Source organism: Schizosaccharomyces octosporus (assembly GCF_000150505.1).
Source record: "Schizosaccharomyces octosporus yFS286 unplaced genomic scaffold supercont6.2, whole genome shotgun sequence".
Lineage (NCBI taxonomy): Eukaryota > Fungi > Ascomycota > Schizosaccharomycetes > Schizosaccharomycetales > Schizosaccharomycetaceae > Schizosaccharomyces > Schizosaccharomyces octosporus.
This window is the reverse complement of record NW_013185620.1, coordinates 2,946,758-2,973,490: the sequence shown is the minus strand read 5'-3', so window position 1 is coordinate 2,973,490 and position 26,733 is coordinate 2,946,758. Positions and strand designations below refer to the sequence as shown.

Here is a 26,733-nt window from a genome sequence, read left to right as displayed (position 1 = left end):
TGCGACTTTGGAACGCTATACGCTTTCTAATACGACAATCTTAGTTGTTTAACGCTACTTACAGGTTGTTGCGTGCAATGAACAATCGAAATTGACATTCTATGTTAAAAAACATGTGGACACAACCTTTAGTAATTTAACGTTTGGAAATGCGTTTTATATGTAAGTTATAGTCAAAAATACAGCTACCTCAGTACAAGTATATTTGCAAAAAAAAAGAAGAAGCCTTTACGACTTCCTCTAATTGATTCATCCCCCCTGGTATTGGAAAAACGTAAAGTATAAGTCTAGTCAAAGGTCATTTTACAAAATACATCATCTTCCATCAACTACTCATTCTGTCATCATACGACTGTGGATTAAAAGGACATTGACTCAAACGGGAGGTCAGTGCAAAAGCGAGCTTAGTAACCAACACCGACAAGATAGTCAGCAAGAGCTTCTGTAGAAATATACTGTTAGTATCACATTTAGACGCCATATTTGTGCTTTATGTCTAGAAGGCCACAGAGAAATACGTACCTGTAATCTTGGCTGCCTCACCGGGCAAAGTAGTTTCAGGGTAGTGAGCTACTAATATACAAAGTTTAGTAGCAACACAGATAATACCAGACTTTTGAAGTTTTCCGTAAATGGATCGACCCTCAGCACGAATGGTAATATACTTTTGACCAGACAAGTGGATACCAGTACCAAACATACTGGGAGGATCTTGGAATCCAGCAGCGAGACCCTGAATCTCAGAACCAGAAAGGTTAAAACCAGAGGAAGCAGCCCAAACGCTATCACCGGCTCTAGAAACGATGGCTGCTTGGTCAATTTTGCCAGTACCAAGCAAGGAAGTATCAACGTAAGCTATCCTCAGTTAGTAATTCTCTTTTATTTTATTATTTTGCACTCAATACCTTGCCAAGACATCCTGAATCAGTTTATAAACTCTTGATTCGTAGTAGGAAAAGGGTAGATTCACAGTCCGTATCCCGTAAAGTCATATCTCTTTGGGATTTCGTTTACCGACCCTTAAAGTATCCTAAAAGATTATAACACATTTCGTTATTATGCGTTATGTTATATGTGAATAAATAAAGATAGTATAGTGTGAATAAATGACTTCTATTGTTCTTTATGTTGTGTCTATTATACAACTAAATATCTCAGTTGTAGATGACAGGATTCGATGTCCGCTTGCTGCCAGTCTTTCCTGCTACTATAGTTCATCACTTATCTTGATGGACACATACACCATACCATACCGTTTACAGAAATGACTATGAAAATAGTATGATGGTAGAAACATACAATTTACAAAACGAAACTATGTTGTTCTCCTCAGAGTACCATTAACACGTTACAGATGTCCATTCATCTATAAAGTATCTAAAAGAAATCGACTAAAAAATATCCATAAGAAACGACAAATACTTAGATCATTTTATTGAGATTATATTGCCTGAAAACATTCCACCAATGCACTTCAACTTAATTCATGTCCTGACGACCCCGATTGTCGGAACGATCATTGCGTCGTTTCACTGATCCAGTTTTTTCGCGACGTCTGTTATCTTGAGGATTAGTATGTTGAGTTTTTTGCTCAAAGAGCTTTTCGTTTGCTTCATGTAATTGTGAAGTCTTTTCGCTAAGCGAGATTGCCATATTCTCTAGTTTGTTAATCTCAACCCGCTCAAAAATTACAGCACGGTGAACTTGGTCAAGAGCGGCATGAATCTCCCGCTTAGAAAGCAAACGAGAAACGATAACAGTAACACGTTGCAAAGGAAGGTCGGATGTCTCCGCTAAAGAATCAAGCGATACTGAGTCATAGAATGCAGCATATGATAACAAGTAAGTACGCAAACCCTCTTCACGGATCTTATCACTGAGAATAGACTTGATCTTCTCAGTGTCTGGCATCAAGTTCCAAATCTTAATAGCATGAATTAATTCTTCACTCTTGCGCCACTCACCTTCTGCCAAAGCCTTTGAAGCTTGCATAATGAATTCACGGGTATTTTCAGGTGGTCCGATAAAGAGCTGTCTATCCGTATACTCTAACATACGTCTAAAGGGGCGGCTGATAACGCGCTTACGAGCATCAGAAGCAGATGAAGAAGCAGCGGCCATGACAGGAATTTCCATAAACATAGAACAGGTGAGGTAAACACACTCGAGAAGCTCCAAGTTAATATGCATATGGAAAGGAAGGACAAGCTGCTTGTCCAAGCGTTCTTGATCAGGGTTGAATTGTCCAAATCTAGCAGCTTGAATACCTTGTCCAAGAAGTTCCTTAATACGGCCGGTAGTAGAAATATCTTGAAGAGCATACTGGGCTTCTTGGATCATACCATTACGGAAAGCACACAAGCCAATTTGAACCATTGTGCGGTTATGCAAAATTTGTGTAGCAATGTCAGCAGCGTGAATGCTGTCTTGCAAATGAGACATAAGTAACATGTCACGAGACTTATAAAAGCGGTTCTGCAAAGCTTCATGGTAAATATGACAGAGCATAGCGCAAGTTCGAAGTAAACTGATACCGTGATTATAAAGGTAGACACAAAGAGCGTTAATTAGTTTATCAGGAGTATCAGTAGTAGCTCTAGGGGTAACAACAAGATCGAACTCAGAAGGAAGAGAGTGCAAGGCTGCTTCCTCGTTGGCACGAATAACTTGTTCAGGCTTGTAGTAGACACGCTCAAGACGACGCATGATTAAGCGAGATGTGTTCTCCACGACACCGATACGCTCTAAGTAAGCTTGACTTCGTACAAGCAATGTATATAAAGCGGTTTCATCCTTGAGACGTTCAATGTATTCTGGTGCGTGGGGATCAATCATCTGGAGAGAGCGAGTAAATTCGTCGTCCAAGCGTTCCAAGAAAGAAACAACACTTCCTTGAACTTGAACAACGCCATTGTTGTTGGCACTAGCGGCCACAGCTTCTTCTTCGTCTTCAAATTCATCTTCAACTTGTTCAACGATAACAATCTTTCGATTAGCATCCAAAATATCCAAAATACTATGAAGTTCTTTCAGAGCACCATTCCACTGTTCAAGTGGCATATATTGGCCAGATCCAGTGTTAACATCAAAACGAGCAGCTAAAAGAGCGACCTTAACACGAAGTCGTTGATAATCTGTAACAGCAATAGATGATAACTTTTCGAGGAATCGAATCTGCTCAGCACGATCGGTGCTCTTCTTACCACGAGCCTCAAAAATAGCCCGAAGGTGCTTGAAGATGTCGGAAGGAGAGATTTCTTCGGTCTTAGGCTCACCAGTGCTTGGGGCGACAATACCCCGGGTAGCAACACCTCCAACGATAATTTCGTCTTGACCAGCCTTTCCGGCTGCCTTAGGTACATCAGCAACTTCGGCAGTGGGCTTCATGAAAGCTTCAGGATCTTTACGGAAACGTTCGATCTCTGAAGTAAATTGACGGCTGATTTTACGAACACGCTGCTTGAGGGCATTGAGAGCACGACCGTTAGCAGCATCAAGGCTCTTGATGAAAGCCTTGTCGGCAGACTCAACTCTTTGGTCAAGGTTCGACAAAAATTCGATATAAGCAGGAGGACGACGGCCAGCTTCGGATGATTTTTGAGCAACCTTATTTAAGTGGTCAAATTCATTAGAAACAACAATCCATTTGTTTCCAGACATGGCGTCTTTCATGTTATCAATGCAAGCGTAAAATTCGTCCAAGCGCTTATCCTTAGCACTCTTGACAACACGACGACCCTCCTCTTCATCACTGCTCTCTTCGCTACTTTCACCACGAAGGAAACGAGAAGCAGCAGGTTTGGCTTCTTCAGGCTTCTTCAAGAAAGAGCTAGGGCCAGCTAATTCTGACGTCTCGGATTCTGACTCGGCCTCAGATTCTGATTGACTTTCGGATTCTGATTCTGATTCATTTTCAGAATCGGACTCGGATTCTGAAACTTCGCTGTCATCCTCGCTGTCGCTTTCGGATTCTTCCGATTCATCAGAAGTCTCAGAGTCTGATTCTGACTCTGACTCTGACTCCGACGCGGACTCTTCAGAAGAAGAGACTGGCTTTTTCGAAACGCTAGGCTTCTTTGCGGGTGCTTTTTGATCTTCACTTTCTGAAGATTCAGACTCTGATTCTGATTCGCTTTCCGAAGACTCTGATGCGGAGCTTGATGAGCTTTCCTCCTCACTCGATTCTTCCTCAGAAGAAGAAGACTCTTCAGCCTTCGTCTTTGAAGCAACTATACGGTTGCCTTCAGAGGAGTCCACGGATTCTGCATCACTGTCGTTTGAGCCTCCCTTGAAGAATCTCGACATGTTGGTGGTTGGCAAGTTTTTTTGGCACAGCAGTCAAAGGAAGGGTGAGGACCTGCTCAATGAAAAAATATGTTCAGTCCAATATAGCATACACGGGCGTAGTGGGCTATCTTTTAAATACCGATGGAATATAGTACATTCTTAGTAAATAAATACCCATGATTTTTTTTTCTTTAGCTAATCAACTGTAGGTAAACGATATATCTTTGCTCTTAGTGTGTTGAAGTATTACTTATTTAATAATGATTTATTAAAATTTTTCTTTGCTTATTGATATTACTCATTTGGGATCCGAATTATAAACTGTACTTCAAGAACATTTTTCTACGCATTAAAATGATTTCCCTTAATCGATTACACGCAGGGATTCTACAATGAGCATGAATTACTACTTTTCATTATTGCGATAATCCTTACTCAACTGAACATTTAATTTCAATTGGAAATACTCAACGCACTCAAGATACGAAAAACGTAGCTGATTCATATTGAAGATTAAATTTTTTAGAAAATATTTTGTTTTTTAAATTCCTTTTTCTTTGCTCTTCGTAATTTATTTACATTTTATTATTGTTGCTTTCTTGTTTACTAGAGAATTTCTGATAACCTGTGGTAAAGGACGGTCCGTTCACCAACCCTCTACCACTATTCACAGAATGGATCGTATTGCTGACAAAAAGAACATTGTAAAGAAGGGTAAGCTTTATTTATTAACTCTTTGACTTCTTTCTATTTTGGTAACTTATTTACTAACACTCTGTAGTTGTTAACAAGGAAAACTCTTCCATCTTCATCAGCCTTGGCGTTTTTATTGCTTCCGTCGCCATTATCAAGTCCCGTGTTGGTAATTTCCTTGTTCCTCAGCTTTGAAATGCTTGCTGTAGTTTTCTTTTGCCAACAGGTACTTAACTTTGTCTTCAGGAAGACATCAGTCTTTCGGAAAGAAGTCGGTATTAAATACGTCTGAATTAAAAGATGAAATAAATTTTTGATTTATAAAACTAAGATCTATTATTTTTACGCTTTGCGTGTCTGCGTCGATGAAAATTTAACTAACTGTCTCTCATAAAAAGATAGTATAGTTGTACTTGAGTTCCATGCCGTAATTTCATTTTCGATATGAAGCCGTACCCATTTGAATCGGAGTGTAGCCTGATGTCAACACATCGATCATTGTACTTTCTTTTTTGGAATCATTGTAGCCATCGGACATGACAATGAAATGCATGATCCAGTAGGGTAGCTGAACGAACACACTATCCTACTATGTATAGCCATGTTAGTGTTTTAAAGTTACAATTTAAGAGTGTACTACTGTTCTGAGCCAAAGCAAGTCGACGTATTAGAGAACCATGTTTTCTATCAGTATTTAAGAAAGCGCCAAAGCCTTCTACGAGGATTGTGATTTGTATACTACCTTCTATTCATTCTCTTTTATTAATATCTTATATAAAACTCGCCCAGAGATCATTCTCTCCCGGAATTGTCATAGAACAGTAATATCATATGCGGGTATTATATTAACGAGGAATCCACAAGTAATGAGGCAGACTCCCGCAGCTTAGTAGTGTCAACCTGTCGTCATTGCCTGATTAACTCAATCAATTATCCTTTTACCAACTACATTATTAAACGAGCAGCTCGTTGAACTAACAGCACTTTAGAAGGGATTGGATTGAATTGTTCTTTTTGTCATAAAACTATCTTTGATAGTACTGTCGCAGTTCTCGAAGTCAAATACTTGTCGAGAGTTGATTCATACGATAAACATATCTTTTTTCTTCCTGAAGTTACTCTCCTGGACTGGATTACAGGAAAAAGGTTTGCATTTTTTCGAAAACGTATTCGTGTTCGAACCAACGACGGATTGTGAAATACGCTTTTGATTCACACGCTCTCTGAAAACTCGATTCCACCAGTCACCTTCCAAAGTGTGATATTGCTTTATAAGGTATTTTTCGAAGCTTCCTAATTCTTTGAATAGTATTTTTCATTCCACTGCTCATTCGTTTGTCGACATTTTCAGGTCGTAAACAAGTTCATATTCGTGTTCTCGCATCCATTTCGTAACTTCAGATATTATTTTGGCTTATCGAGTTGTGAAAATATTTATTACTTGAAGAAGGACGACGTTTCATTCAATCTTGGAAAGTTCGCTTCTAAAGATTACATCGATCGAATTCGAAACGCTCACTCCCCTCCTTTTCTCATAATCTTGTTGGTATCATAATATACAAGATATAAATTTATAAAATAAAAAGCTATTGTAGTCGGTTTCTTTTATTTCAAAATCGGTACCATGGACTCCAACTCTCCAATCTTGCCTTTATCAAACAACAATTCAGGAAACAGAACATACTCAAGGCCTCCTCAAACTAGTCATGCTCGTCATGTCTCTTCGTCTGGAGCCAATACTGCATTTACAACTCCCAAACCGCCTATGTCAAAAAATTACAGTTATCGAAGAGCTTCTCCCAATGGAAGTTTTATCAGTGTAAGTGTAATGTCATTTCATTTCGTTTATTAACGTGTTATTTAGCCATTAGAAGCTGTCAGTGTAAAACTTGCAAATACGTATGCTATTTGTAACCCTAAGTTTCAATTCTCTTCGGAACAAAATCCTCGGAGACCTCTTACAAAGCCAAGTGAAGGTCTCCACAATCATGGCTATGATAACGCTAATCACGATTATGTCCTATATGTCAATGATTTACTTGGCACAGATGAAGGTCGAAAATACTTGATTCTCGATACTTTAGGCCATGGTACGTTCGGCCAAGTTGCAAAATGCCAAGACTTAAAAACACAAAGGATTGTAGCCATCAAAGTAATAAAAAACAAGCCAGCATTCTACAATCAATGCGTTATGGAAGTTTCTATACTAGAATTTCTCAATAACCGCTATGACCCAGACGATAAACGACATTTGATTCGTTTATATGATCAATTCATGCATAAAAATCATTTATGTTTGGTTTTTGAGCTCTTGAGTATCAATCTTTACGAATTAATCAAGCAAAATCAATTTCGCGGCCTGCACCTTAGTCTTGTACGTTCGTTTGCCATTCAGTTGCTTTCATGTGCATCTCTACTAAAACAAGCACGTATCATTCATTGTGATATGAAACCAGAAAATATCCTATTACAAGACTTATCGTCTCCGAATGTCAAAGTGATCGACTTTGGCAGTGCCTGTCACGAACGACAGACTGTGTATACATATATTCAATCTCGGTTTTACCGAAGCCCAGAAGTCGTTTTAGGTCTTCATTACAATTGTGGCATTGACATGTGGTCTATTGGCTGTATTCTCGCTGAGTTGTTTTTAGGTCTTCCTTTGTTCCCTGGTAATTCCGAGTATAACCAAATTTGTCGTATCGTAGACATGTTGGGAAATCCTCCAGCCTGGATGATTGAAATGGGAAAGAATGCAAAAAAGTATTTCAATATTTCAATCGTTAACGGAAGAAAAATCTATGAGCTCAAATCAATTGAGCAGTTTTCCATAGAAAACAACAAGGTGGAACAACCAGGGAAACAGTATTTCGGTGAAAAAGCATTAGATGCTATTATAATGAATTATCCACGCCGCAAGACCACACCTAAGCATACTCCCGAGGAACATGAGGAAAGATTATGCTTTATTGATTTTGTTAAACAATTTTTAGAGCTTAATCCTTTGAAGCGTTGGAGTCCAGATCAGGCAAAATTGCATCCGTTCATTACAGGTGCTTCGTTCAGTCAATACTATATGAACAAGCAAAAGCCACCATTTGTTACGCCTCGCACAAGAAACCGTTCACATACAATCGGAAATCAAGCGATGGTTCCTCCTTCGCTACAGCGTGCTAGTACCTATGTTACGAATGAACCGGAAGAATTTGTGCAAACGAGACCATTGCCACAATACTATCCCCCTGCTGAAGCCTATACGAGTAATGACAACGATGAGACGGATGAATTTTTTTAAATACTTATTTGTTGCTGGTTACTTATGTTTTTTAGAGTCAAAACTATGTTTTCAAAAGATTATGTTCGCGGATTCCATTGTTTATGCTAAGATTAGTTTTTTCTTTTTTTTTCATTTATGAGATCTAAATATGGTATTAATAACTTTTGGAATAGAAATAATTTAAACCTCATTTTATGCATACATTTGTAGTGTAACTGTTTAGTGATACATATGAACTCCCTTCTTGCGTGAAGTTTCACCCTCAACTGTGTATCTGCTCGAAATTTCAACATTCACTCAATGAGCAAAAACGCATTAAAAACAGGAAGCTTGGCGCATGTAAATGTTGAAGAGGATGATCCAGCAAGTAGTTCAGAGGAATTGATGTCAGAAGAAGAGTTTGATGGCATGGAACAAAGTGAACCAGAGGCGACCTCAGATTTGGAAGAAGAATCGGCTCAAACCCGTAAGATTACAATAATTGATGAATTTTGCTAATTTATAATCAGAAATATCAGAAATACCATTCGATACTCTTTTAAACGCTCAAGAGCAATTAAAGGCAGAGCAGAAGAAAGCTGAAAAGAAAGCATCTTCAGCGAATAAGAAGAAATCGGAGAAGAAAGATGACCATAAACATGCTGAAAGGAAAAAACATGCACCGATGGAAGTATCTAGCAAGAAACCAGTTACTCGGTTTCGAGAAGTTGTGAGTGTTCCTAAGAAGTTCACAAGAGATCCTCGATTCGATTCCCTATCCGGAAATTTAAATAAAGAAAAGGTTAAAAATAATTACTCATTTGTTTTTGACTATCGGAAGAAGGAAATTGAACTCCTTCGCGAAGAACTAAAGAAATGCAAAGATCCAGAACGCGCAGAAACTATTAAGGCTACATTAAAATCTCTCCTATCGAAGATGGAAAGACATATTGAAGAAGAGAGAAAGGGGCGAGTGTTACGTGAGCAACGCGCCGCCGAAAAAGAGCAGGTTAAGGAAGGAAAGAAGCCATTCTATATGAAGAAGAGCGACCAAAAGAAGTTAATTCAATTGGACAAGTACAAATCTATGGAAGGGACGAAAAAGTTGGATCGTTATTTGGAGAACAAAATGCGAAGACGCGCTCAAAAGGAAAAGAAGCGACTACCTCGTGCACGTTCGGCTCCATCTTCTTGATTTTAAGGTGTCAGTGTTAGAGAAATCTTTTAATTTTGTTAATACGGGTTTTTATAGGATTTATTATTGATTATTTATAAGAATTTGACAAGTGGGTTATCATTGAAATACAAACACAATGTTGAATGTAGATAGAAAAGTTGGATATAGTAATTAAAGCAAGAAAATTTCCAAAAAAGAATTTGAAGAGGTAAAACATTCATGAAATTCATGGTGAATATTATTTTAGTAAGACATAAGTTGAACATTATCGTGCAAGTTTGCCAATTAATATAACAATTAAAACAACTATAATTAAGATTAGAAAACACATGAAACGTAGTCGTCCTGTATTCCTCTGATGCCCTTCAGCTTTTGTTAACTCTTTTTCGGCTGACTTTGCATGAACTTGTGTTTGCTCAACATTAAAGTCGATGCGATCCACCAGAGCACCCTGCTCAATTACTAATCCCTGTAAATCCTGAAACATCTGCGCTAACTCAAGGATACCTTCGGCAATTTTTGCAACAGCCCGCTCGTGTTGAACAGCCCGCTCGTCTTCGCCTTCCTCTTCCATAAGAGCAGCCTGCTGAATCGTCGACTGAGATATGGCAACATCGGAAACAGTGTCCTCTAATTTGGCATCCGAAGAGGAAAAATCAGAGTTCAAGCCACGTAATTCTAAAAATATTAGTACTGATGATATGTCTAATGTAATGCTTACTTTTCAAATAGTTTGACTGTTTTTTTCGAAAATGGGAACTTTCGGTTTGGATACGGCCTGCCAAATTCGCGAGAAGATTTTGGGCAACCAAAGCTTCTGAGCCTTCAAGAGTGCTGGTTTGGCGTTTTGTATTTTGCAAAATTCGGTGGCATCTTTGAAAGTCATTCGTTATGTCAATCGTTAGGCGTTGAATCTCGTTTTCCTGTTCTGTTTTATCAGAAAAGCTTGGGAGAACATGCTTCGCATACTGCTTGTTTAGTAATTGGATATTTCTATGAGTGTTCTGAAGTAAGGAATCTATATCTTGTTCAATAGTAGCCCATTTAGGAGCCAACATGTCCATCTCTATGACCACGTTATCGTCCACATCCTTATGAATAAGGCTCTGTCGTTCTTCCTTTGGCTCCCATTTTAAGGATTCTAATCTTTGACCATGGTGAGCATACGACTGTCGGAAAGTTATATATAATCCAGTTCGATCTCGATAAGCCATAATGTTGTAAAGCAAATCCTTCTGTTCTGATTTAATCAAATGCAAAAAGATGGATTAACTAACTCCTGAACGTTTCTATCCAATGTCAGATTTGCTGCATTCAAACGATCGTCCTGAGAAGTACGTGCAACCACGTATTTAAAGAATCAACGGACCAAGACCAGTCCTTTCAATTTATCAAAAAAGAATTATATATACAATTAATTAAATATTAAGTAGCAATTGATTTTGACAAAAGTAAGATACTAGGAAAGAGCCTAGATATGGTGAGGTTCTTCTCTTACTGACATAATGGAATGCACGGTATCAGTAAACGGTAAACATTCAATTGGAATTCCTTTTTAACAACTGAAGTATTTTTTTTATCGACATTTTATAATTTTCAGAGAAAAGGAAATAAAAGAGTAAATAAATTAATAAAAAAATTGACTAGAAACTACGGCGAATTCTGTTTAAAAATTAATCCTCTGAACTTTATCATGGATTGAAAAACTGTGCAAGAAAACCATAATTTCTCTGTACCATTAGAGGGTTCCTCACCTTCTCTATATAAAAAAAACACTTTATAGAAGAGAAATATTCGATTTTCTTCTAGGGAACAACGAATTTAAGTTTTGTATCTTTTTCTTGATGAATGTTTACTAAAGAATTCTAACGTCTCATTATAGCGTTTATCGATATAGTACAGTCATCGTTTTTATATCGTATTCGGCATAAGATACTGCAAGAAATCATCGCAATCCTTGAATATACGGTAACTGAATTTCTCCATCAGCACGATTAGGTAAAAACGCGAATTTCTATTCTTTACCCGCTGAAACTTTCACATAGGATCTCATGGAAGGATCACCGAAAAACGACATTTATTTTTGCCTGATGCGAGTGTTTTGTTCGCAAACACTACGTGCAGCTGGCCTTGATCGTACAAAATTGTCGCTGTTGGATTCATTTACAGATATAATGATCCGTTACATCCAACTGCTGTCAGAAACTACAATGGCAGAAGCAGAATTGAGTAGGAAAAAAGACTGCGACTTACAAGACTTTCGACTGGCCCTTGAAGAAGTGGGTTTGCTCGATGGTACAGAAGAGGATGTGAAAGAGTTCATTGAATGGTACCATGGACCTCAAATGGACGAACTTCGACGTGTAGCAGGATTCCAACCAGCCTCAGAAACACAGACGAAGCCAAAGGATTGGCTGACGAATCTTGTACAGAAACAAGTACGGGTTAGTGGCCCTGAGCGGTTTCAAGATACGATGTTCTCCTCTGCAGTTCAAAATAATCCTTCTTATCCCACATAATGGAATCGAACTTTTTTAAATGACTTTATTTTTTATCTTAGACCGCTTGGTTCGTTTCCTCTGATAATTCATACGCCAGACAATTTTTATCGAACCCAATTCCTTTCTATTCATATGTTTGACAGTGTACGAGAAAGTATGAATTTATTATTGGCGCTGAAAAGTTAGATTTTGGAAGCAAATGTCAACGAATAGGAAAGTGCGGGCTGGTTTTCAACATACGGATTTTCTTTCCATGAATATACTCGGATTATAACTGCATGAACAGTTTATTCTTATTTATTTAAGCAAATTTTTCAATTATTATCCCGGAATGCTTGTCTATATATAAATCATAAACTGAAGGATTGCCTTCACGCAACGCGCTTAGAAAAGATATAAATGGTGTCTGGTATTCAAGTCGTTGCTTTGTTATTGTGATTATTTTATCGTTGCTGATGAATCATAAAAAGGAAATGTGAGACTTTAACAAAAGAATGTGCTGTGAGTCTCAAAAAATTTGTTCACGTTTCATGTACCAAATCTTTACTCAGGCTTCAAGGAGTATTGACTAGAAAAGAGATCCTGTTTATCCCTAAAATCGTTCACAAATGAGTAATGGTTTCTTCTGACAAGCTCATCTCCTTATTCTTGTGAATTCGGACCTTTGTCTTTTATATTGTACTTTGCCTTATATAAGTTGTCCATTATAACAATTTAAGACTCTTAGTCAAAGACGAATTTCTTATAAATGTCTGTTTTTACCCAGACAATATTTCCCAAAAAGTAGGCTATAGTAAGCAGTGCAACAAGAAATTCTAAATAAATGCAAATACGTAGGGTAGCCCTATCTGGAGAACTAAGAATTGTAAAGAAGACTCCTACACGATAAATTAACTGAACAATTAGTAAAAATCCATTCACGTTTTCTAACGATTTGAATTTTTCAGAAGCTTCTAAATACATATTTCTTTTTTTCTCTTGCACCTCTTGAGCTGTCTGTTCTTCTGCAAGACGCTTATGCAACTCTTTCGTTTTCAAGCCTAAATCCATTATGAACAATGCGCTGGTTTTTTTAAACTAGGAAAAAAAGATCTTATGTAAACATAAGATTGTTCGTGACTCCTCAATTCATATACAAATGGGAAAAACCAACTGGGATGGACTAGAAGAAAGGTAGGTCATACTCAAGCAGTTAGGAAGTACTCGCTTTCCTATAGAAACGGCATTATTACAATGGCGGCAAGTACGAGGAAATCTCCGTATGATTTTGGCAGAATCTTTCTTTTAAAACGTAGTAAAAAAGCAATTAACGTTTGTTATATCGGAATTGGTCTCACGTTTCTCTTTTTGTATCTCTTGTATTCCATTTCCACCAACGGGGCCTCCACGCCTTCTTTCATAGTTTGGTCTATTTATTGCGCTCTCATATTTTGTGTACACCTTGCTCTTGTTTACTATCTGCATTTCAATTCCATACCTGCCGAAGAAATCCCTTCAGTTGAAGAATATCAAATCATTGACACCTATGCGTCTGGTGTTAGTACTCCTCCAGTATGCGCTCCTCCTTTGTATGCAAGTTATTCTAAGAATCCCTATTCTTAATTACTTTTTGGTACATTGGTTGCCATGTTGTCCTTTGAACTTGAAAGTCATAGCTATACCTGAGAACCTTTTAGTGTTCGACTACTAATATGAGCATCCTTATTCAGAAACTTTGAAAATACTACTTATCAATCCTCTTAGTTAACTATACTTACGGCTCCAAGCCGAAAGGAGGGGGGGATCATAATCTCAAGTATCGTACAGGTAAGAGGACTCTTTGATTTGGATTTTTTTTTTTTTTTTTTTTGAAGATATTATTTTGAACAGCGAGAAAACATCGCTAAACGATAGGACCGAAAGAATCTCAGTGAATGGAGATTCAAATCTGTTAAAGCCTACTCTGGATGTATTAAACGTTGGTTTATATACGCTTTTACACTAAAAGGAAACTCCAATGGAATATTTTACGGCGGTCGAATTTGTCGTGTATACCACTCATTCTTAAGCAAGTTTCTACTTCGTACAGTTTGACTGGTTATGTTTTCAAGACACAAAATTATTCAATACCAACCTCGCTTCCGAAGTAATTTGTTGTCGAATTCGTACTCCGTACAATACAACACGTTCATGAATGAGATGCCTTCATGAACATACTAAAGCGTGTCGAAGCTACCTGTAGATTTTTGTAATCTCAGTTCCTTTTGTATTTAAAGACGAGTACTTATGGGATATCCTTCGTTTTTCCTTAAAAAGTATATAATAGCATTTGTTTACATTTTTTTTTCAGAGGTTACATTGTTCCTTTCGTAACCAAAACAGATACACTGGCGGAAGAACTTAGTCACTACTTTATGGGTTTAGTAGGTCTATAATATCAGAATGACCGGTGGAAAATTATTTTTTCTTTCTTCTATAACATTGCTTCTGGTTGCATCCTGGATACAATGTGCTTCGGCAAGCAGTGGTGATTTACATCCGCACTACAGGACTTGCCTTAACAATTGTATTACTATTGATTGTAATCAAAATCCTTCTCAAAATGGGATGCTTCCGTGGTATTTAAGATTATTTTTTTGGGATTGCGGTAGCGATTGCCGCTACGAATGCCAAATTGATGCTGAACACTATTTTGCTGTGAACGGAATTCCTTCTCAGCAATACTTTGGAAAATGGTACTTTATAAGAATTTTTGGTATTCAGGAATTCTTTAGCGTCTTATTCTCCTTGTTTAATTTAATCGTTCACTATAACGGTTATCAGCGTATGCGCCGTTGCATTCCCGATTCACACCATAGTAAGTCATTGTGTCTAAAATGGGCCCTTATTGGCATGAATGCATGGGTATGGAGTAGTGTTTTCCACACTCGTGACACTCCTTTCACCGAGAAGTTGGACTATTTTTCAGCCGGCGCTTTTGTTCTATTCGGCTTGTATACTTCGCTTGTTCTGATGTTCAAATTAGATCTCAAACGAGGAGGTAGAATAGCAACAACAATACTTGGAGCCCTCTTCTTGATTGCGTTTATTGCACACGTCAGTTATCTATCCTTTTATACTTTTGATTATGGTTACAACATGAAGGCGAACCTTTCTGTAGGTCTGCTTTCAAATATCCTTTGGTATTACTATTCTTGGTCACATAGAAATATTGGTCTTTCTTGGACAAAGGTACCTGCTTTATCTGTAACGGCCCTAATGCTCTCTGCTTCCTTGGAACTTTTTGATTTCAGTCCTATTGCAAACCTAGTTGATGCTCACGCACTTTGGCATCTAGCTACAGTACCTATTACTTATTATATTTATGGTTTTGTAATTAAAAGTTCGCTTTATGACCTCAATGGTACTTCTCCAAAGGTCAAATCCATGTATGGCAAAGACTAATTCTTTTCGTTTTTTTCATTTTTCATTAACTATATACCCTTCAACAATGTATATTTAAGTTTTACTCGTTTCTAGACATAAGTTCAATACTATTTAAAGTTGTTTTCATCATTGAATGCTATGTACATATATTACTTGCAAACTACTATAAGAAGCGACCTTTGCGATCTATGTTCAATTTAATATCACCATTCACGAATGTACCTGACTATTGTGCAATCTAATTCTATTATTAACATAACCATAATAAAATACCCAAGAAAGTTAGTATTTTAAACCTGTCTTTCTTTTTCTTTTTTTTTTTTTTTTATAGAACCAAAACCTTTTTATACAGTCCTTATGTCTTTTAATTAGGAGACTTGCTCTTCACGATCAAGATCATCATGCTTGCGTTTTGTACGAAGCTTACCCTTTGATCTTCTCCTGTCCTGGATCTCTTTCATTTGAATTGCAGCTTCTCGCTGTGCTTCATCCACCCGCTCCGACAACAAGAATACTGCATCCTTCTGATGTTCATATTCTTGCATCTTTTTACCAATAGCAGCCTCAATACGAAGGAATGGCTCCAAATCATATTGAGTTACAAGGGCAACTGATTTACCAGCACGTCCGGCACGAGCTGTACGACCAACTCGATGAACATATGCTTTGGAGTCGGTGGGAATATCATAATTTACAACGACATCAACAAGCGGAATATCCAAACCACGAGCAGCAACATCTGTAGCAACCATAATTGACCTAGTACCAGACTTGAACTTATTGAGTGCACCAAGACGATTACTTTGCGTCAGTTGACCGTGGAGAGGGATTGCGCTAAATCCAAGCGACCGCAATAAAATTGCCAATCGTTGAGTATCATGTACCGTACGTGCAAATATAATGACGGTGTTGCCAGCAAGTTCATTAATCAAATAAACAAGATAAGTGTCCTTGTGCTTAAAAGGGAAAAACAAGTAACGTTGAATCAAAGTATCTACAGTGGAGAATTTGGAAGAAACGGCAACACGCACGGGATTATGGAGGGAAGCACGTTGAAGCTTCTCAACCTTGCTGGTCATGGTAGCCGAGAAAAGCAAAGTACGTCTTTCTTTAGGAATGACCTTTAAAATTCTGTCAATGATGGGACCAAAATCCATATCCAAAAGACGATCAGCTTCATCCATAATGAGGTATTTTAAGTTTCGAAGACTAAATCCTTTCGTATTTTCCAAATGGTCCATCAAACGACCAGGTGTACAGACAAGGATATGTGGTTTTTTAGACAAAGCAACTGCTTGTGTAACCATGTCCATACCACCTACAATAACAACACTTCGAACTCCAATGGCACCTCCCAATGCTTCAAATTGTTCAGAAATTTGATAAGCAAGCTCTCGAGTAGGTGCAAGTACAACAGCATAATAAGGGCTAGGATTGTCCCACAATTCCTGAATTACAGGGAGAGCAAAAGCGGCAGTTTTACCACTTCCTGTTTGAGCAAGACCAATCACATCTCGTTTGGACAAAGCAGTGGGAATAGCCTCACGTTGAATGGGAGTGGGATCTTTGTAGCCCAACTTCTCGCAAGCATCGCACAACTCTTCTATAACGCCCTGCGTATGTGTTAGAAAAAAATCTAATCATAACTTCGTAAGCCTTACCAAATCTCTAAAAGTTTTGGGAGTTTCATCCTTTTCATTTTCGTTCTCAGGAGAAGAATTCGAACCAGAAGAGGACACATTTTCAACTTCTTCCTTAAAATCTTCGTTTTTAACACCTTTTCCATTCACGCTTTTCTTTTGCTTCTTCACGTCGGTCGTCATTTTCTTTCTTTTTTTTTATTAACAAATAAAAAAAGAAAAGATTTCTTTACTAAACGGAAGCGATAAGAATTGAGCTGTACAGAAATTTCTTTACCACTTTGGGAATTGCTAAAGTTGAAATTAGTAGCCTTTCAATTTAAGAGATAATTTTAAATTCCTTTATCATGTTTTACTGAGCAGTAGTGCCAACAAACGTTAATACAACGAGTTGTTCATATCAGTATCGTTAAAAAACAAACTCCGTGAAAATAATAGTTAAAAGAGAGAAAGAATTGTGTTACCAATTTTAAATATACGTCTGTTTCATTAAATCCGAGTAGAGGCAACACTGATTGTATGCGGTTTATCATGATTCCTTGTAATAAGGACATAGGGCTCTTTCGAAGTGGTTTTCATATATCCAATCGCCTTGAATTGTTAATAATGCTGCAATAGAAGCTATACGGCTACCACATACCATAGCTGGTGAGGAATTTGCAAAGCCATATGTCAACCGTGAGCGTTGGGATTCAGGAGACGTTTCCATTTTTGCAAATATCAATCCCAGTGAAAGATTAGGAATATACTTTGACATTGGATGATCCCAAAAGCCCCGGATAAGCCGTTCCAGGTCTTGAATTTCATTCTCTGTATGCAACATTACATTCGAACATCTGAATGCAAGATTCGTGTTTGAAATGTGTTCACCTGTTCCGGTCATGCATGTTGCAAAGGTGGAGACACCATTTTCATTCATTTCTCTTTCCAACCAGAATCCATGGCCAGGAATAGCAGATGACCCAATCCTTCCCGAGGATTTTAATAATATACCACCGCTGCTACAGCATACGCAGAATTCACCAGAAGGATCGATACATATAGCACCCACTGTATCTTGAGATAATGGTACACTTCCATCTTCTTCAATAAGTTGCTTCCATTTTTCATACTGCTTGCGGGAACCATCAGTTATCAACTCTTCATTGGGATTTTTGGAGATACCTTCTTCCTTCAAGAATTCAGCAACTCCATGACTCACAATCATTGCTGGAGGTATTCGACCATGACTTCTAGGAAGCTTTCGTTTATTTAAAATCCTCAAGCAAATTTCAGATGGATATTTGTAGTCTCTGCATGCACCTATGCTTGCCGTCATTCCTGTTTGAGACTCCATTAAACCAGCCTCACACTCTACTTCTCCGTTGACAGTCAAATTGGATCCAGTACCGGCATTACAAATTGGGCTGTCTTCGAGCACCTTTACAGCAGCTACTGCCGCTGCAATTGAATCAGAAGTCTTGGCAAGTTCAATTTTTGCTTTTGTACACGCCCTTTTTGAAAATTAGTATCTAAATTAAAGAAGAATATTCATACTTAGCGCACGCATCCTTTGCTAAATGTTCCCTTCGTTTAGAATATAAGCCAGCTCCAGCATGGACAATCACGAAGCCAGAATTCATATTGTTATTTACTTTGCATTATTTTGAAAAGGGTATTCCCTATTACGTTCCAGTGATTCTTAAATAGCTCTAAGATGAACGATGGTAGTGCAAGTGGTATGAGTTATTCAGTAATTTTGCCTATGCTACTAGAAGACATGTATTAGGTTGTAAACATTTAGTAAAATGTTCATAGGAAACAAGGAGGAAATGAATATTAAGTCATTTATAAAGAATGGGGTTGAAAACTGTCATTACACCAATGTTATAAAGGATACAAATTAAACCAAACGCGATTAATCTTATAAGAAGGTGTTCAAAATTTATATATTTATGTGAGCTACTCAGGTCTTAAAGTACAAGGTACCGTAGTTAATCTCAAAATAACAACAAGTGTAAAAACGACAAAAAAATATGTCATTCCAAAAGGGAATTACATGCATACAAAAATATTTATTACGTGAATCTATCATAGTGCGACAGAGACTAGTTTCGTTCCAAGAAAGGTATACAAAAAGGTATTTACGTATCATTTTGATGCATGGCCCATTCATAAACAGACCAGGTAATTGTCGAAGAAACAGATTTTCGTAGAACTCGAAGGGCAAGTCCATCTAAGAAACCGTAAATGCCCTCGTTTATATATACACGTTTTGCACAATAAAGGAAGTTTTTATAGAGTTCGGGTTGTAACTGAACACGGGTTTTAAGCATATCAAAAGGATTTGTAATTGTTGTAGCTATAATCCCTGAAACCATTCCGGAGGCGATATTAACTGAATTGTTGTAAGGGTTATGAAGAACATCACCAGGAAGGGTTTCGTGAAAATGTCCAAGAAGATTGTGAATCGTTTCTTTAGATAATTCGTAAAAATAAACATAAAGTCCAGCATGAGGTGCGTCTCGAATGGCCGTTACACCAAAGCCATGAAAAAAACCAGGGATTCCTTCTTTTTTCCAAATGCTTTTTATAGAAGATCCAATAGTGGTATAGGAATAATAGTTGCTCTGAAAAAAGTTAGATATGTGAAAAGAAAGCAAATAACCTTCATTTGACTTACTTCGTAGCGGACTTTAATGACAGTTACCGGCATAAAGGCGAATCCCACAATCGCTCGAGATAATCCGCCTGTCCAAAAATTTTGTGTATTCTTGAAGCTGGACGAATTGCTCTGAGGGTTATACCGTCGCATCCAGTTGAGAACATAGAAGTAGCATGACGATCCAGTCGTCGATCGGAGGATGGAAGGAAGCGTTCCTTTCCATAGGGACGTGATTCCTCCTTCTTTTCGAACTACATTTTGAATGATTTGTGGCAGAGGCAAATGTTGACTTTGTTGCAATCTCGTTTTTAATAGATCCAAAGGTTGTAGAGCAGCACTTGACAGAAATCCTCCTAAAGCACCTGCTTTTAAATGGCTTACTTTTTTCTGTTTAGGCTCCACTGCGCTGGCTGATTGAGACATATGTTCAATTATTACAATGCCAAATATTTGTTTAACAGCAAGCTGCTTTGGTCATAAATTAATGATATAATTGTTATAAGAACAATGAAAATTTTGTAATCAATAAACAAATATCAAAAGCAAGTTTTTTCGACGCACCGATTTATTCTCTTCATATGGGTACCTGGGACGCTTCCCATTCCCTTTCGAGTGTTAGTTCATGAAATTTTGTATCGAAATTAACAGTGATTTCCAGTAATAAGTTTCGAGAATGGAAATAAAAACCGTTTAGCTTATTTTTCCTTTCCTTCCATGCTTTTTGCAGCTGCTTATACCAAATTTTTATGCTTTTCCATGACCGTGTTAGAAATCCCCTTTGTTAAGATTTCATGAATATCCTTTTTTGCTTTAAACATAATAATTAGCTAAATGTCAGTATTTGAAAGCTTCTAATCTTACACATCATGTACTTTGCTTTTTTTGTTTATTAACGCAATACAGTGAACTAAATAACGAGGTGGCTTGCAGTGCTCTTTTCGTTTTGCTTATTTGCGTGCAGATACGTGACAAAGATTGTTCCAGTCTATAAACAAACCAAAGTTGGGATAACCCATCTAAATGCTGATTCAGCATGGATCCTTCGAATACTGTGGAGCAAATTAGTACCGGTTCGATGGGCGAAAAGTATCTTGGATTTAAAAGCCAAGGATTTTATAGTCAATTGTTTGGAAAGGGAAGCTTGCGATACCAATTGCGAGAGTTTCTCTTACCCTACGTTCGCAGTGAAAGTGTATATTTGCATAGAATCCAGGTATGTACTTAAATTGGAAATAAATGTTTTCAAGAACTGTTTCTTTCCTTTTCACCAACATGTTGCGAGGCAGTGTACTAACATATTTATGTAGTCATGTTTACGAAGAACTTGGCTTGACAAGTACTTTTGTTACAGCGCTACCCTTGGAACTCATATATTCTTTATGCTTGCATTGCCAATCTTCTTCTGGTCCGGGTGTATCAACTTTACACTAGACATTACACAGCTGTTTGCAGCCGGTGTTTACTTCAGTGGCATTTTAAAAGACTTTCTTTGCTTACCGCGACCCATGTCGCCACCCCTAATCCGACTGACACTGTCGTCTGATGCCGAATTTGAATATGGATTTCCAAGTACACATACAACCAATGCAGTCTCCACAGGATCATATTCAATTTTCATGCTAATTAGCATGAAAGAATCCATTTCTCCTACCTGCTTTTACGCACTTTTGTCTCTCAGCCTTCTTTACATTTTTTCAATTCCCTTGGGTCGATTGTACTGTGGCATGCATGGATTTATGGACGTAACTGTTGGTTCTTTGATCGGAATCTGTCTATCATGTATACAATGGAAATATGCGGATATTTTCCATTCCGTAAACACTAGCTCGTCCGTGCATGTACCCATAACCATCGTTGCGCTTTCGCTATACCTTATATGGCTACATCCCTTACCTGCTGAAAATTGTATATGCATTGATGATAGTATCTCTTTTGTGGCTGTAATTATGGGAATTGATTTAGGGACATGGCTTTCGTCTCCGGAGTCTATAAATTATTTAATTAAAAATATAGATGCAACTTTCCTTTTGCATTTCATGCTTCGAATCGTTTTTGGTATGTCTCCTATTTCTGTTTACTATCTATTGTTATTACCTTTGCTAACCTTATTAGGTGTTACGATGATTTTTTTCTGGAGGTCGTTCGCTAAACAAGCGGCGTTGTCGCTCTTACCATCAATCTATAAGATGTTTAGAGATGACCAACCAAATGATCCGTCTGCGCCAAAAGGGATCTGTGCGGCTTGTGGTTCGGATTACCAAGTAGGTACCACTAAGACACCTTTGGGTAATGTGTCTGGACACGAGTTATGTTCTAAAACTGTTTGCTTTGACTATGAGACAGTTGCACGAATCGTTATTTATGCAGGAATTGGATTTCTTTCTACTTACTTTGCTCCAATTTTATTTCGCTGGTGGAAAATCTGATTCAATTCTTTTTAATGTGTTCTATTCTCGACTTATCTTTTGTTATATTGTTATCCATCTCCTACAGAGAGCGAGCTTAATTGTTTTGCTTATATTGACTCAGTGGAAGATATAAACCGCATTACTTTGTTTTTCTAGTTTTTATTTTCTTTTGAGACTACAAAAGGCCATCCTTATTTGCTACTCACATCCGGTTTCTTTTACGACTTGTTATTATGATTTTTTCGTTGCGTACTTCCTTGTGGGTTTTTGGTTTCGTCGTTGGTTTAGTTTCTAAATGTATAGGATTATTGTTTTTGAATAGCCTTCTTTTTGTTAATTTAATTCTTTTCAACTTCACGTATTTTAGCGAAAATACTTTTGCTGCCTAAAGGGCCATTGATATTCAAAGCCTAAATATCAAGGTAATTTTATTAAAGAAAATAATATGTTTGTTGAAGTTTAAACCTTTCTATTATAACAAAATAACTTGAGCTGTAAATTTGCTAAATAGTTTTAAAGGATAATTCCGTCCCGGCTACCACTTCTTGAATGTTCCTCTCACAGTTCTAAAGAATACTTCTTGTATTATCACGACCAGACACCAATTATATTTTGTTATACACAAATATTCGTATATTTATGTTTTAAAAGGTTCAGGATTCTATCGTTTGCCTAAAATAGGCGTTAATCATGACTACCTTTATTCGATCTTGGAAACGAGTGACTCTGTTTCAAAAATATGAATTACCCCAAACACTTAGTAGAACAAACGTCTCTGTAGCGTCTTTCGGGAATCAAATATTAGCCTGCAACACTTCGGGAAGGGTAACCTTATACAATTCTTCCTTTGAGGTAAAGCAAGTAATCAATCTGGAACATGAAATAGCTATCCAGCAAATACTTTGGATTGACAATGACCGATTTCTTTTATTTTACAATTTTGGTGAACAGGATGGTCCAAGCTTTTTAGTCATTTACGCTTTTTCATGCTTACAAGATGATATTTCCTCAGAAAAGAAGTTTTCGCTTGTATCATCCAACAAATTTATAGTTGATGAACAACCACATCCAATAGTGGCTGTCTCTGAATCATTAACGGATAAATATTTAGCTTGTGGATTTGGAGGACACGTCTTAACATTTTATGGAACACCTTTTCGTGAAAGAGGACTCCGTATTGCTTTTGACTTCAAGCTATCTGAACCTGTAACTAGCTTGGCGTTTCATAAATCAGAGGATTTAATCCTTTACGTATCCACAACTAACAAAACTTATTCAATTAAAGGAAAGAACTTAACAACTTTGGATACATTGGGCACATCCATCAATTGTTCTTCAGGATATAATGAACAAAATATCTCTACTCTTACGACTACTTCGCCTTCGTTCATCTGTTCTCGGTCTGATGGTCTTACATTTTATTTTCCCTCGCAGGACAAAGTTTGTTTTACATTTCCAGGTGAAAAGCATTTTTTGGCAACTCAAGGTCCAATATTAGCTTTACTTTATTCACCAGCGATAACAGATCCATCTGTAAGCGGCTTACCTAATTCGAGAAAGAGCTTGTCTTCTTCTAACTCTATTTCAGGACTAGAAGGGGACCGTTTGGCAACATCAGTTTCTCGATTACTTCTAATAGATTTACCAAGGAAATTAATTGTTTGGGAAGGTTTTTTGAAGGATCCTTCTGCCCAAATTTTATCCATAGACGAAGGTTTCTTAATATTGACTTCAGTCAATTCTTTACTGAAATTAAAAAGAATTGACCTTAATGATGAAATTTCCATGCTTAGTAAAAAAACGATGTTTGATTTGGCCATTTCCCTTTCTCAAGAGAAGAACATGGATTCATCCTTTCTTCAAAGCCTGATGATAGAATACGCACGCTTTTTATTTCGTAAGGGGGATTACTCTTTATCAATGGATTGGTACATAAAAGCGATTAGATCAGTTAATATACCAGTCGTTTGCCTAGACTTTCTCAAAGCAGAGCGTCTTGATCAGCTAGTAAGATTTATTGAAGCACTTATGCGAAACGATTTGGCAAATTCTGATCTTAAATTACTTCTACTTTCGTGCTATGTTGAAACAAAAAACTTGAAGGGGATTAATAAACTTATCAAGATAGGTGGGTTTACATTTAATCAGGCGTTTGATATTTGTCATCGATCTGGTTTTCTTGAAGAAGCTAAGCACCTTGGTTCTCGATTTAACAATCATGAGCGAGTCATCGACGTCCTTTTAGAGGAAAAGAAATATTCGGAAATTTTGGATTATATGTACGAAATTGCTCCCATTAGGTTACTGCCGTTATTGCTTCGTTTCGGTCGAGTGTTGCTTTCAAATTTACCCAAGGAAACAACTGATCTGTTTATATCATTTTATTCTAATAATCATAAATCCAAGCAAAGCACTCAAACAAAATCCCAAACAAAACATGAGAAATCATTGCGACAAGCTTACCTTTCTCTTCTTCCTTATGCTAATGCTACTCCATTTGGTATATCATCTATATCCGCCGACCAAAGTTCGGAAAGAACCGAAGAAAAAGGGGACAATGAAGAATCTCAAGCGGACGAGTCATACGTTGCTCCAAATCCTCAGACATGTTTTCACATTTTTTTAAATCATAATTCTGAGTTAATACGGTTTTTAGAAGCCGTTTTGCCATATGTTTCTGAAGAATATAAAACACATATAAATACCTGTCTTTTCGAAGCTTACATTCGAGAATCCCATTTTTTACAAGATGAAAATGCTCAAGGAGTTTGGAAAGAAAAGGCTAACTTGCTATTAAAAGATTCAGAAAAGCATTTGGATCTGAATGCTACTTTCCTAATTTCACAGATTCTGGAATTCGATGACGGAGTTAGATTTGTACAGGGAAAGTCTGGTCAAACACTAGATATTTTTCGGTCATTTTGTAAACATGACGATGTTGGCCGTGCAATGGAAATGGTTCATGCTCACGGAGAAGATCAAAGTGAGTTATATATTATGATGCTTAACTATTTCGCCTCAACAAGTCATTTAGAGCCTTGGGCGAAAGAAGTAAAGGAGGTTACAGAATATATTATCAACCATCAACTAATTTCACCTACTCAGCTTGCAGAAATTCTAGGTAAATCAGACGCCATTACTCTGGGCATGATTGAAGAAGCCATAGAAAATGCGACAAACAGGTATGAAAGCCAGATTTCTGAAAAAGAGAAAGGCATCGAAATGGGTAAATCCGAGATCTTAGAATTAAACAAGGAACTTTCCGATCTACGAACGACTGCGTTTGTTGTTCAGGAGTCTAAATGTTCTGCCTGCAATACTGATTTGGAATTGCCAATGGTACATTTTCGATGTAGACATTCCTACCATTTACGATGTATAGAAGATGAATGTATACGCTGTCAATGGTTGTGATTTTATAGAAACGATAAACTTTTTACGAACACTTAAAAAATATTTATTTTATTTATGATCGAGACCACCGATCCAAAACTATGTCATGTTTAACTTGTAGCGGAAAGATAGGATGGAATTATATGAAATTCACTATGAAGTCGTTTTTGTGTAAAATAAATATGAAGCGGAACCAAACAATATAAAGATTATTAGTAGAAAGTTATATTTTCTAACCCAATAAAAGAGCACGAAGTTGATGAATTCAAAGCGATCATTAATGCCTTGAAAGACGAACCAAAAACATAATTGAGCATAATATCGTTCCTCCGGCTAAGGCGAACTCAGTCATAAGCATAGAAAGTTGTTTATGGGTAACTTGTACGACATCAGAAGGAGAAAATATATAGCGTACGATAGCTTTGATGGAATCAGTAAAGGATTTGAAAGACGAAAAATCCAAGGATGGTATTCTTTGAAGAGATTGAAACAAAAGTGAAGAATTTGACGAAGGTTCCTGCGAATGGGAGCCTGTCTTAGAAGAATTCTCTAAATTCAGCGAACCATATTTGGCGACATCCTCGGATATTTTCTCTTCCAAGTCAGATAATTTTTGAATTTGTAATTCCATTTTATCTTTATTTTCCTTCTCAACAAATTCCATGGACTCCTGAACCCAACGTCTCCGTCTCTTTGGTTCCAGTATAAGTTGGACAACAATGAACAATAGAACGTTAATACCCATAAGTCCCCATGTACCCCAAGTACTTGTTTGTCGAATTTTATCACTCCATACTTGTTCTTCATGATACCGAGATAGGATAGATTGCACAAGACCATTCTGTGCATCCTCAATTTTTTCCTCCGTAGATTTGACATTTTCTTGAAGAAGGCTCTCATTTTCCTTATTGGAATAGTCTTCTCTATATAATTTAGTAAACCTTTCAAGATCCGTCGAAGACCAGCTGCTCCGTCTTTGAAGCAATTCATTCACTTCTCGTTGACTGGATGACCTCCTTTCGACAGCCTCTAGGTATGCTCTACGGGCATCGTTCGCTACCTTACGAAGATCCTTTAGTTGCTGTTCTCGTAAAACAACAGTTTTCTTTAAAGATTCAATGGTTGTGTAACCTGTAAACTCATTTAATCTTCGACTAGCTTGTAGCATAGCTTCTCGAAATGAAAATGCTTCCCTTCCGGAACTAGTAGGTGACAGTTTGAAAGAAAACTGCCTAAAAGCATTTGTTACACCATTCCAGTTCACTTTCATAATGTATCTAATTTACTTGAACGTTCGAATGAACGAGTTCTATATGGCTTCGTTTCGTA

General features: G+C 37.3%; 15 protein-coding genes across 15 annotated transcripts; 7 read left to right on the top strand and 8 right to left on the bottom strand.

Moving 5' to 3' along the window:
* Nucleotides 1-200: 200 nt before the first annotated feature.
* On the bottom strand, nt 201-1,182 carry SOCG_00766 (profilin). Its single transcript, XM_013163186.1, has 3 exons — nt 906-1,182; nt 523-855; nt 201-442 (listed from the first exon to the last, which is right to left on the bottom strand). The coding sequence occupies exons 1-3, from the start codon at nt 916-918 to the stop codon at nt 405-407; spliced, it is 384 nt and encodes a 127-aa protein (XP_013018640.1). The 5' UTR covers nt 919-1,182; the 3' UTR covers nt 201-404.
* Nucleotides 1,183-1,245: 63 nt separating this feature from the next.
* On the bottom strand, nt 1,246-4,374 carry SOCG_00765 (translation initiation factor eIF3c). Its single transcript, XM_013163185.1, has one exon. The coding sequence runs from the start codon at nt 4,303-4,305 to the stop codon at nt 1,480-1,482; it is 2,826 nt and encodes a 941-aa protein (XP_013018639.1). The 5' UTR covers nt 4,306-4,374; the 3' UTR covers nt 1,246-1,479.
* Nucleotides 4,375-4,908: 534 nt separating this feature from the next.
* On the top strand, nt 4,909-5,386 carry SOCG_00764 (uncharacterized protein). Its single transcript, XM_013163184.1, has 2 exons — nt 4,909-5,001; nt 5,069-5,386. Exons 1-2 carry the CDS (start codon nt 4,962-4,964, stop codon nt 5,173-5,175), a joined length of 147 nt encoding a protein of 48 aa, XP_013018638.1. The 5' UTR covers nt 4,909-4,961; the 3' UTR covers nt 5,176-5,386.
* Nucleotides 5,387-5,853: 467 nt separating this feature from the next.
* SOCG_00763 (CMGC/DYRK/YAK protein kinase Ppk15) lies at nt 5,854-8,458 on the top strand. The gene is made up of 2 exons (XM_013163183.1): nt 5,854-6,799; nt 6,845-8,458. The coding sequence occupies exons 1-2, from the start codon at nt 6,605-6,607 to the stop codon at nt 8,273-8,275; spliced, it is 1,626 nt and encodes a 541-aa protein (XP_013018637.1). The 5' UTR covers nt 5,854-6,604; the 3' UTR covers nt 8,276-8,458.
* A 35-nt stretch (nt 8,459-8,493) lies between these two features.
* On the top strand, nt 8,494-9,618 carry SOCG_00762 (DUF947 family rRNA processing protein). The gene is made up of 2 exons (XM_013163182.1): nt 8,494-8,723; nt 8,767-9,618. The coding sequence occupies exons 1-2, from the start codon at nt 8,558-8,560 to the stop codon at nt 9,429-9,431; spliced, it is 831 nt and encodes a 276-aa protein (XP_013018636.1). The 5' UTR covers nt 8,494-8,557; the 3' UTR covers nt 9,432-9,618.
* Nucleotides 9,499-10,899, bottom strand: SOCG_00761 (SNARE Tlg2). Its single transcript, XM_013163181.1, has 2 exons — nt 10,135-10,899; nt 9,499-10,091 (listed from the first exon to the last, which is right to left on the bottom strand). Exons 1-2 carry the CDS (start codon nt 10,625-10,627, stop codon nt 9,679-9,681), a joined length of 906 nt encoding a protein of 301 aa, XP_013018635.1. The 5' UTR covers nt 10,628-10,899; the 3' UTR covers nt 9,499-9,678.
* A 150-nt stretch (nt 10,900-11,049) lies between these two features.
* Nucleotides 11,050-13,795, bottom strand: SOCG_00759 (uncharacterized protein). The gene has a single exon (XM_013163179.1). It carries the CDS (start codon nt 12,962-12,964, stop codon nt 12,638-12,640), a length of 327 nt encoding a protein of 108 aa, XP_013018633.1. The 5' UTR covers nt 12,965-13,795; the 3' UTR covers nt 11,050-12,637.
* Nucleotides 11,387-12,692, top strand: SOCG_00760 (transcription factor TFIID complex subunit Taf3). Its single transcript, XM_013163180.1, has one exon. The coding sequence runs from the start codon at nt 11,465-11,467 to the stop codon at nt 11,930-11,932; it is 468 nt and encodes a 155-aa protein (XP_013018634.1). The 5' UTR covers nt 11,387-11,464; the 3' UTR covers nt 11,933-12,692.
* On the top strand, nt 12,627-15,430 carry SOCG_00758 (GPI-phospholipase A2 activity regulator). The gene has a single exon (XM_013163178.1). The coding sequence runs from the start codon at nt 14,336-14,338 to the stop codon at nt 15,335-15,337; it is 1,002 nt and encodes a 333-aa protein (XP_013018632.1). The 5' UTR covers nt 12,627-14,335; the 3' UTR covers nt 15,338-15,430.
* Nucleotides 15,431-15,687: 257 nt separating this feature from the next.
* SOCG_00757 (ATP-dependent RNA helicase Rrp3) lies at nt 15,688-17,142 on the bottom strand (the record flags this gene model as incomplete). Its single annotated transcript, XM_013163177.1, has 2 exons — nt 15,688-16,917; nt 16,981-17,142. The coding sequence occupies 2 exons, from the start codon at nt 17,140-17,142 to the stop codon at nt 15,688-15,690; spliced, it is 1,392 nt and encodes a 463-aa protein (XP_013018631.1).
* Nucleotides 17,143-17,448: 306 nt separating this feature from the next.
* SOCG_00756 (L-asparaginase) lies at nt 17,449-18,581 on the bottom strand (the record flags this gene model as incomplete). The annotated part of the gene is made up of 3 exons (XM_013163176.1): nt 17,449-17,550; nt 17,600-18,452; nt 18,496-18,581. The coding sequence occupies 3 exons, from the start codon at nt 18,579-18,581 to the stop codon at nt 17,449-17,451; spliced, it is 1,041 nt and encodes a 346-aa protein (XP_013018630.1).
* Nucleotides 18,582-18,796: 215 nt separating this feature from the next.
* Nucleotides 18,797-20,461, bottom strand: SOCG_00755 (carrier with solute carrier repeats). The gene is made up of 2 exons (XM_013163175.1): nt 19,622-20,461; nt 18,797-19,568 (listed from the first exon to the last, which is right to left on the bottom strand). Exons 1-2 carry the CDS (start codon nt 20,024-20,026, stop codon nt 19,083-19,085), a joined length of 891 nt encoding a protein of 296 aa, XP_013018629.1. The 5' UTR covers nt 20,027-20,461; the 3' UTR covers nt 18,797-19,082.
* A 100-nt stretch (nt 20,462-20,561) lies between these two features.
* Nucleotides 20,562-22,407, top strand: SOCG_00754 (sphingosine-1-phosphate phosphatase). Its single transcript, XM_013163174.1, has 3 exons — nt 20,562-20,816; nt 20,911-21,658; nt 21,716-22,407. The coding sequence occupies exons 1-3, from the start codon at nt 20,637-20,639 to the stop codon at nt 22,027-22,029; spliced, it is 1,242 nt and encodes a 413-aa protein (XP_013018628.1). The 5' UTR covers nt 20,562-20,636; the 3' UTR covers nt 22,030-22,407.
* Nucleotides 22,408-22,497: 90 nt separating this feature from the next.
* Nucleotides 22,498-25,508, top strand: SOCG_00753 (zinc finger protein). The gene has a single exon (XM_013163173.1). The coding sequence runs from the start codon at nt 22,702-22,704 to the stop codon at nt 25,423-25,425; it is 2,724 nt and encodes a 907-aa protein (XP_013018627.1). The 5' UTR covers nt 22,498-22,701; the 3' UTR covers nt 25,426-25,508.
* A 173-nt stretch (nt 25,509-25,681) lies between these two features.
* SOCG_00752 (inner membrane protein) lies at nt 25,682-26,674 on the bottom strand (the record flags this gene model as incomplete). The annotated part of the gene is made up of 1 exon (XM_013163172.1): nt 25,682-26,674. One exon carries the CDS (start codon nt 26,672-26,674, stop codon nt 25,682-25,684), a length of 993 nt encoding a protein of 330 aa, XP_013018626.1.
* Nucleotides 26,675-26,733: the final 59 nt, after the last annotated feature.

What these genes read in the sequence shown, in the direction of transcription:
- SOCG_00766 (XM_013163186.1), bottom strand. An exon ending in TGAGGCAGCCAAGATTACAG is followed by an intron (nt 443 to 522) that starts GTACGTATTTCT and finishes ATATTTCTACAG; the next exon opens with AAGCTCTTGCTGACTATCTT.
- SOCG_00765 (XM_013163185.1), bottom strand. Translation starts at nt 4,305, where the DNA reads ATGTCGAGATTCTTCAAGGGAGGCTCAAACGACAGTGATGCAGAATCC.
- SOCG_00764 (XM_013163184.1), top strand. Translation starts at nt 4,962, where the DNA reads ATGGATCGTATTGCTGACAAAAAGAACATTGTAAAGAAGG. An exon ending in AAAGAACATTGTAAAGAAGG is followed by an intron (nt 5,002 to 5,068) that starts GTAAGCTTTATT and finishes AACACTCTGTAG; the next exon opens with TTGTTAACAAGGAAAACTCT.
- SOCG_00763 (XM_013163183.1), top strand. Translation starts at nt 6,605, where the DNA reads ATGGACTCCAACTCTCCAATCTTGCCTTTATCAAACAACAATTCAGGA. An exon ending in CCAATGGAAGTTTTATCAGT is followed by an intron (nt 6,800 to 6,844) that starts GTAAGTGTAATG and finishes CGTGTTATTTAG; the next exon opens with CCATTAGAAGCTGTCAGTGT.
- SOCG_00762 (XM_013163182.1), top strand. Translation starts at nt 8,558, where the DNA reads ATGAGCAAAAACGCATTAAAAACAGGAAGCTTGGCGCATGTAAATGTT. An exon ending in AGAAGAATCGGCTCAAACCC is followed by an intron (nt 8,724 to 8,766) that starts GTAAGATTACAA and finishes ATTTATAATCAG; the next exon opens with AAATATCAGAAATACCATTC.
- SOCG_00761 (XM_013163181.1), bottom strand. Translation starts at nt 10,627, where the DNA reads ATGGCTTATCGAGATCGAACTGGATTATATATAACTTTCCGACAGTCG. An exon ending in ACAGTCAAACTATTTGAAAA is followed by an intron (nt 10,092 to 10,134) that starts GTAAGCATTACA and finishes TAATATTTTTAG; the next exon opens with AATTACGTGGCTTGAACTCT.
- SOCG_00760 (XM_013163180.1), top strand. Translation starts at nt 11,465, where the DNA reads ATGGAAGGATCACCGAAAAACGACATTTATTTTTGCCTGATGCGAGTG.
- SOCG_00759 (XM_013163179.1), bottom strand. Translation starts at nt 12,964, where the DNA reads ATGGATTTAGGCTTGAAAACGAAAGAGTTGCATAAGCGTCTTGCAGAA.
- SOCG_00758 (XM_013163178.1), top strand. Translation starts at nt 14,336, where the DNA reads ATGACCGGTGGAAAATTATTTTTTCTTTCTTCTATAACATTGCTTCTG.
- SOCG_00755 (XM_013163175.1), bottom strand. Translation starts at nt 20,026, where the DNA reads ATGTCTCAATCAGCCAGCGCAGTGGAGCCTAAACAGAAAAAAGTAAGC. An exon ending in TCATTAAAGTCCGCTACGAA is followed by an intron (nt 19,569 to 19,621) that starts GTAAGTCAAATG and finishes AACTTTTTTCAG; the next exon opens with AGCAACTATTATTCCTATAC.
- SOCG_00754 (XM_013163174.1), top strand. Translation starts at nt 20,637, where the DNA reads ATGGATCCTTCGAATACTGTGGAGCAAATTAGTACCGGTTCGATGGGC. An exon ending in TATATTTGCATAGAATCCAG is followed by an intron (nt 20,817 to 20,910) that starts GTATGTACTTAA and finishes ATATTTATGTAG; the next exon opens with TCATGTTTACGAAGAACTTG. An exon ending in CATGCTTCGAATCGTTTTTG is followed by an intron (nt 21,659 to 21,715) that starts GTATGTCTCCTA and finishes TAACCTTATTAG; the next exon opens with GTGTTACGATGATTTTTTTC.
- SOCG_00753 (XM_013163173.1), top strand. Translation starts at nt 22,702, where the DNA reads ATGACTACCTTTATTCGATCTTGGAAACGAGTGACTCTGTTTCAAAAA.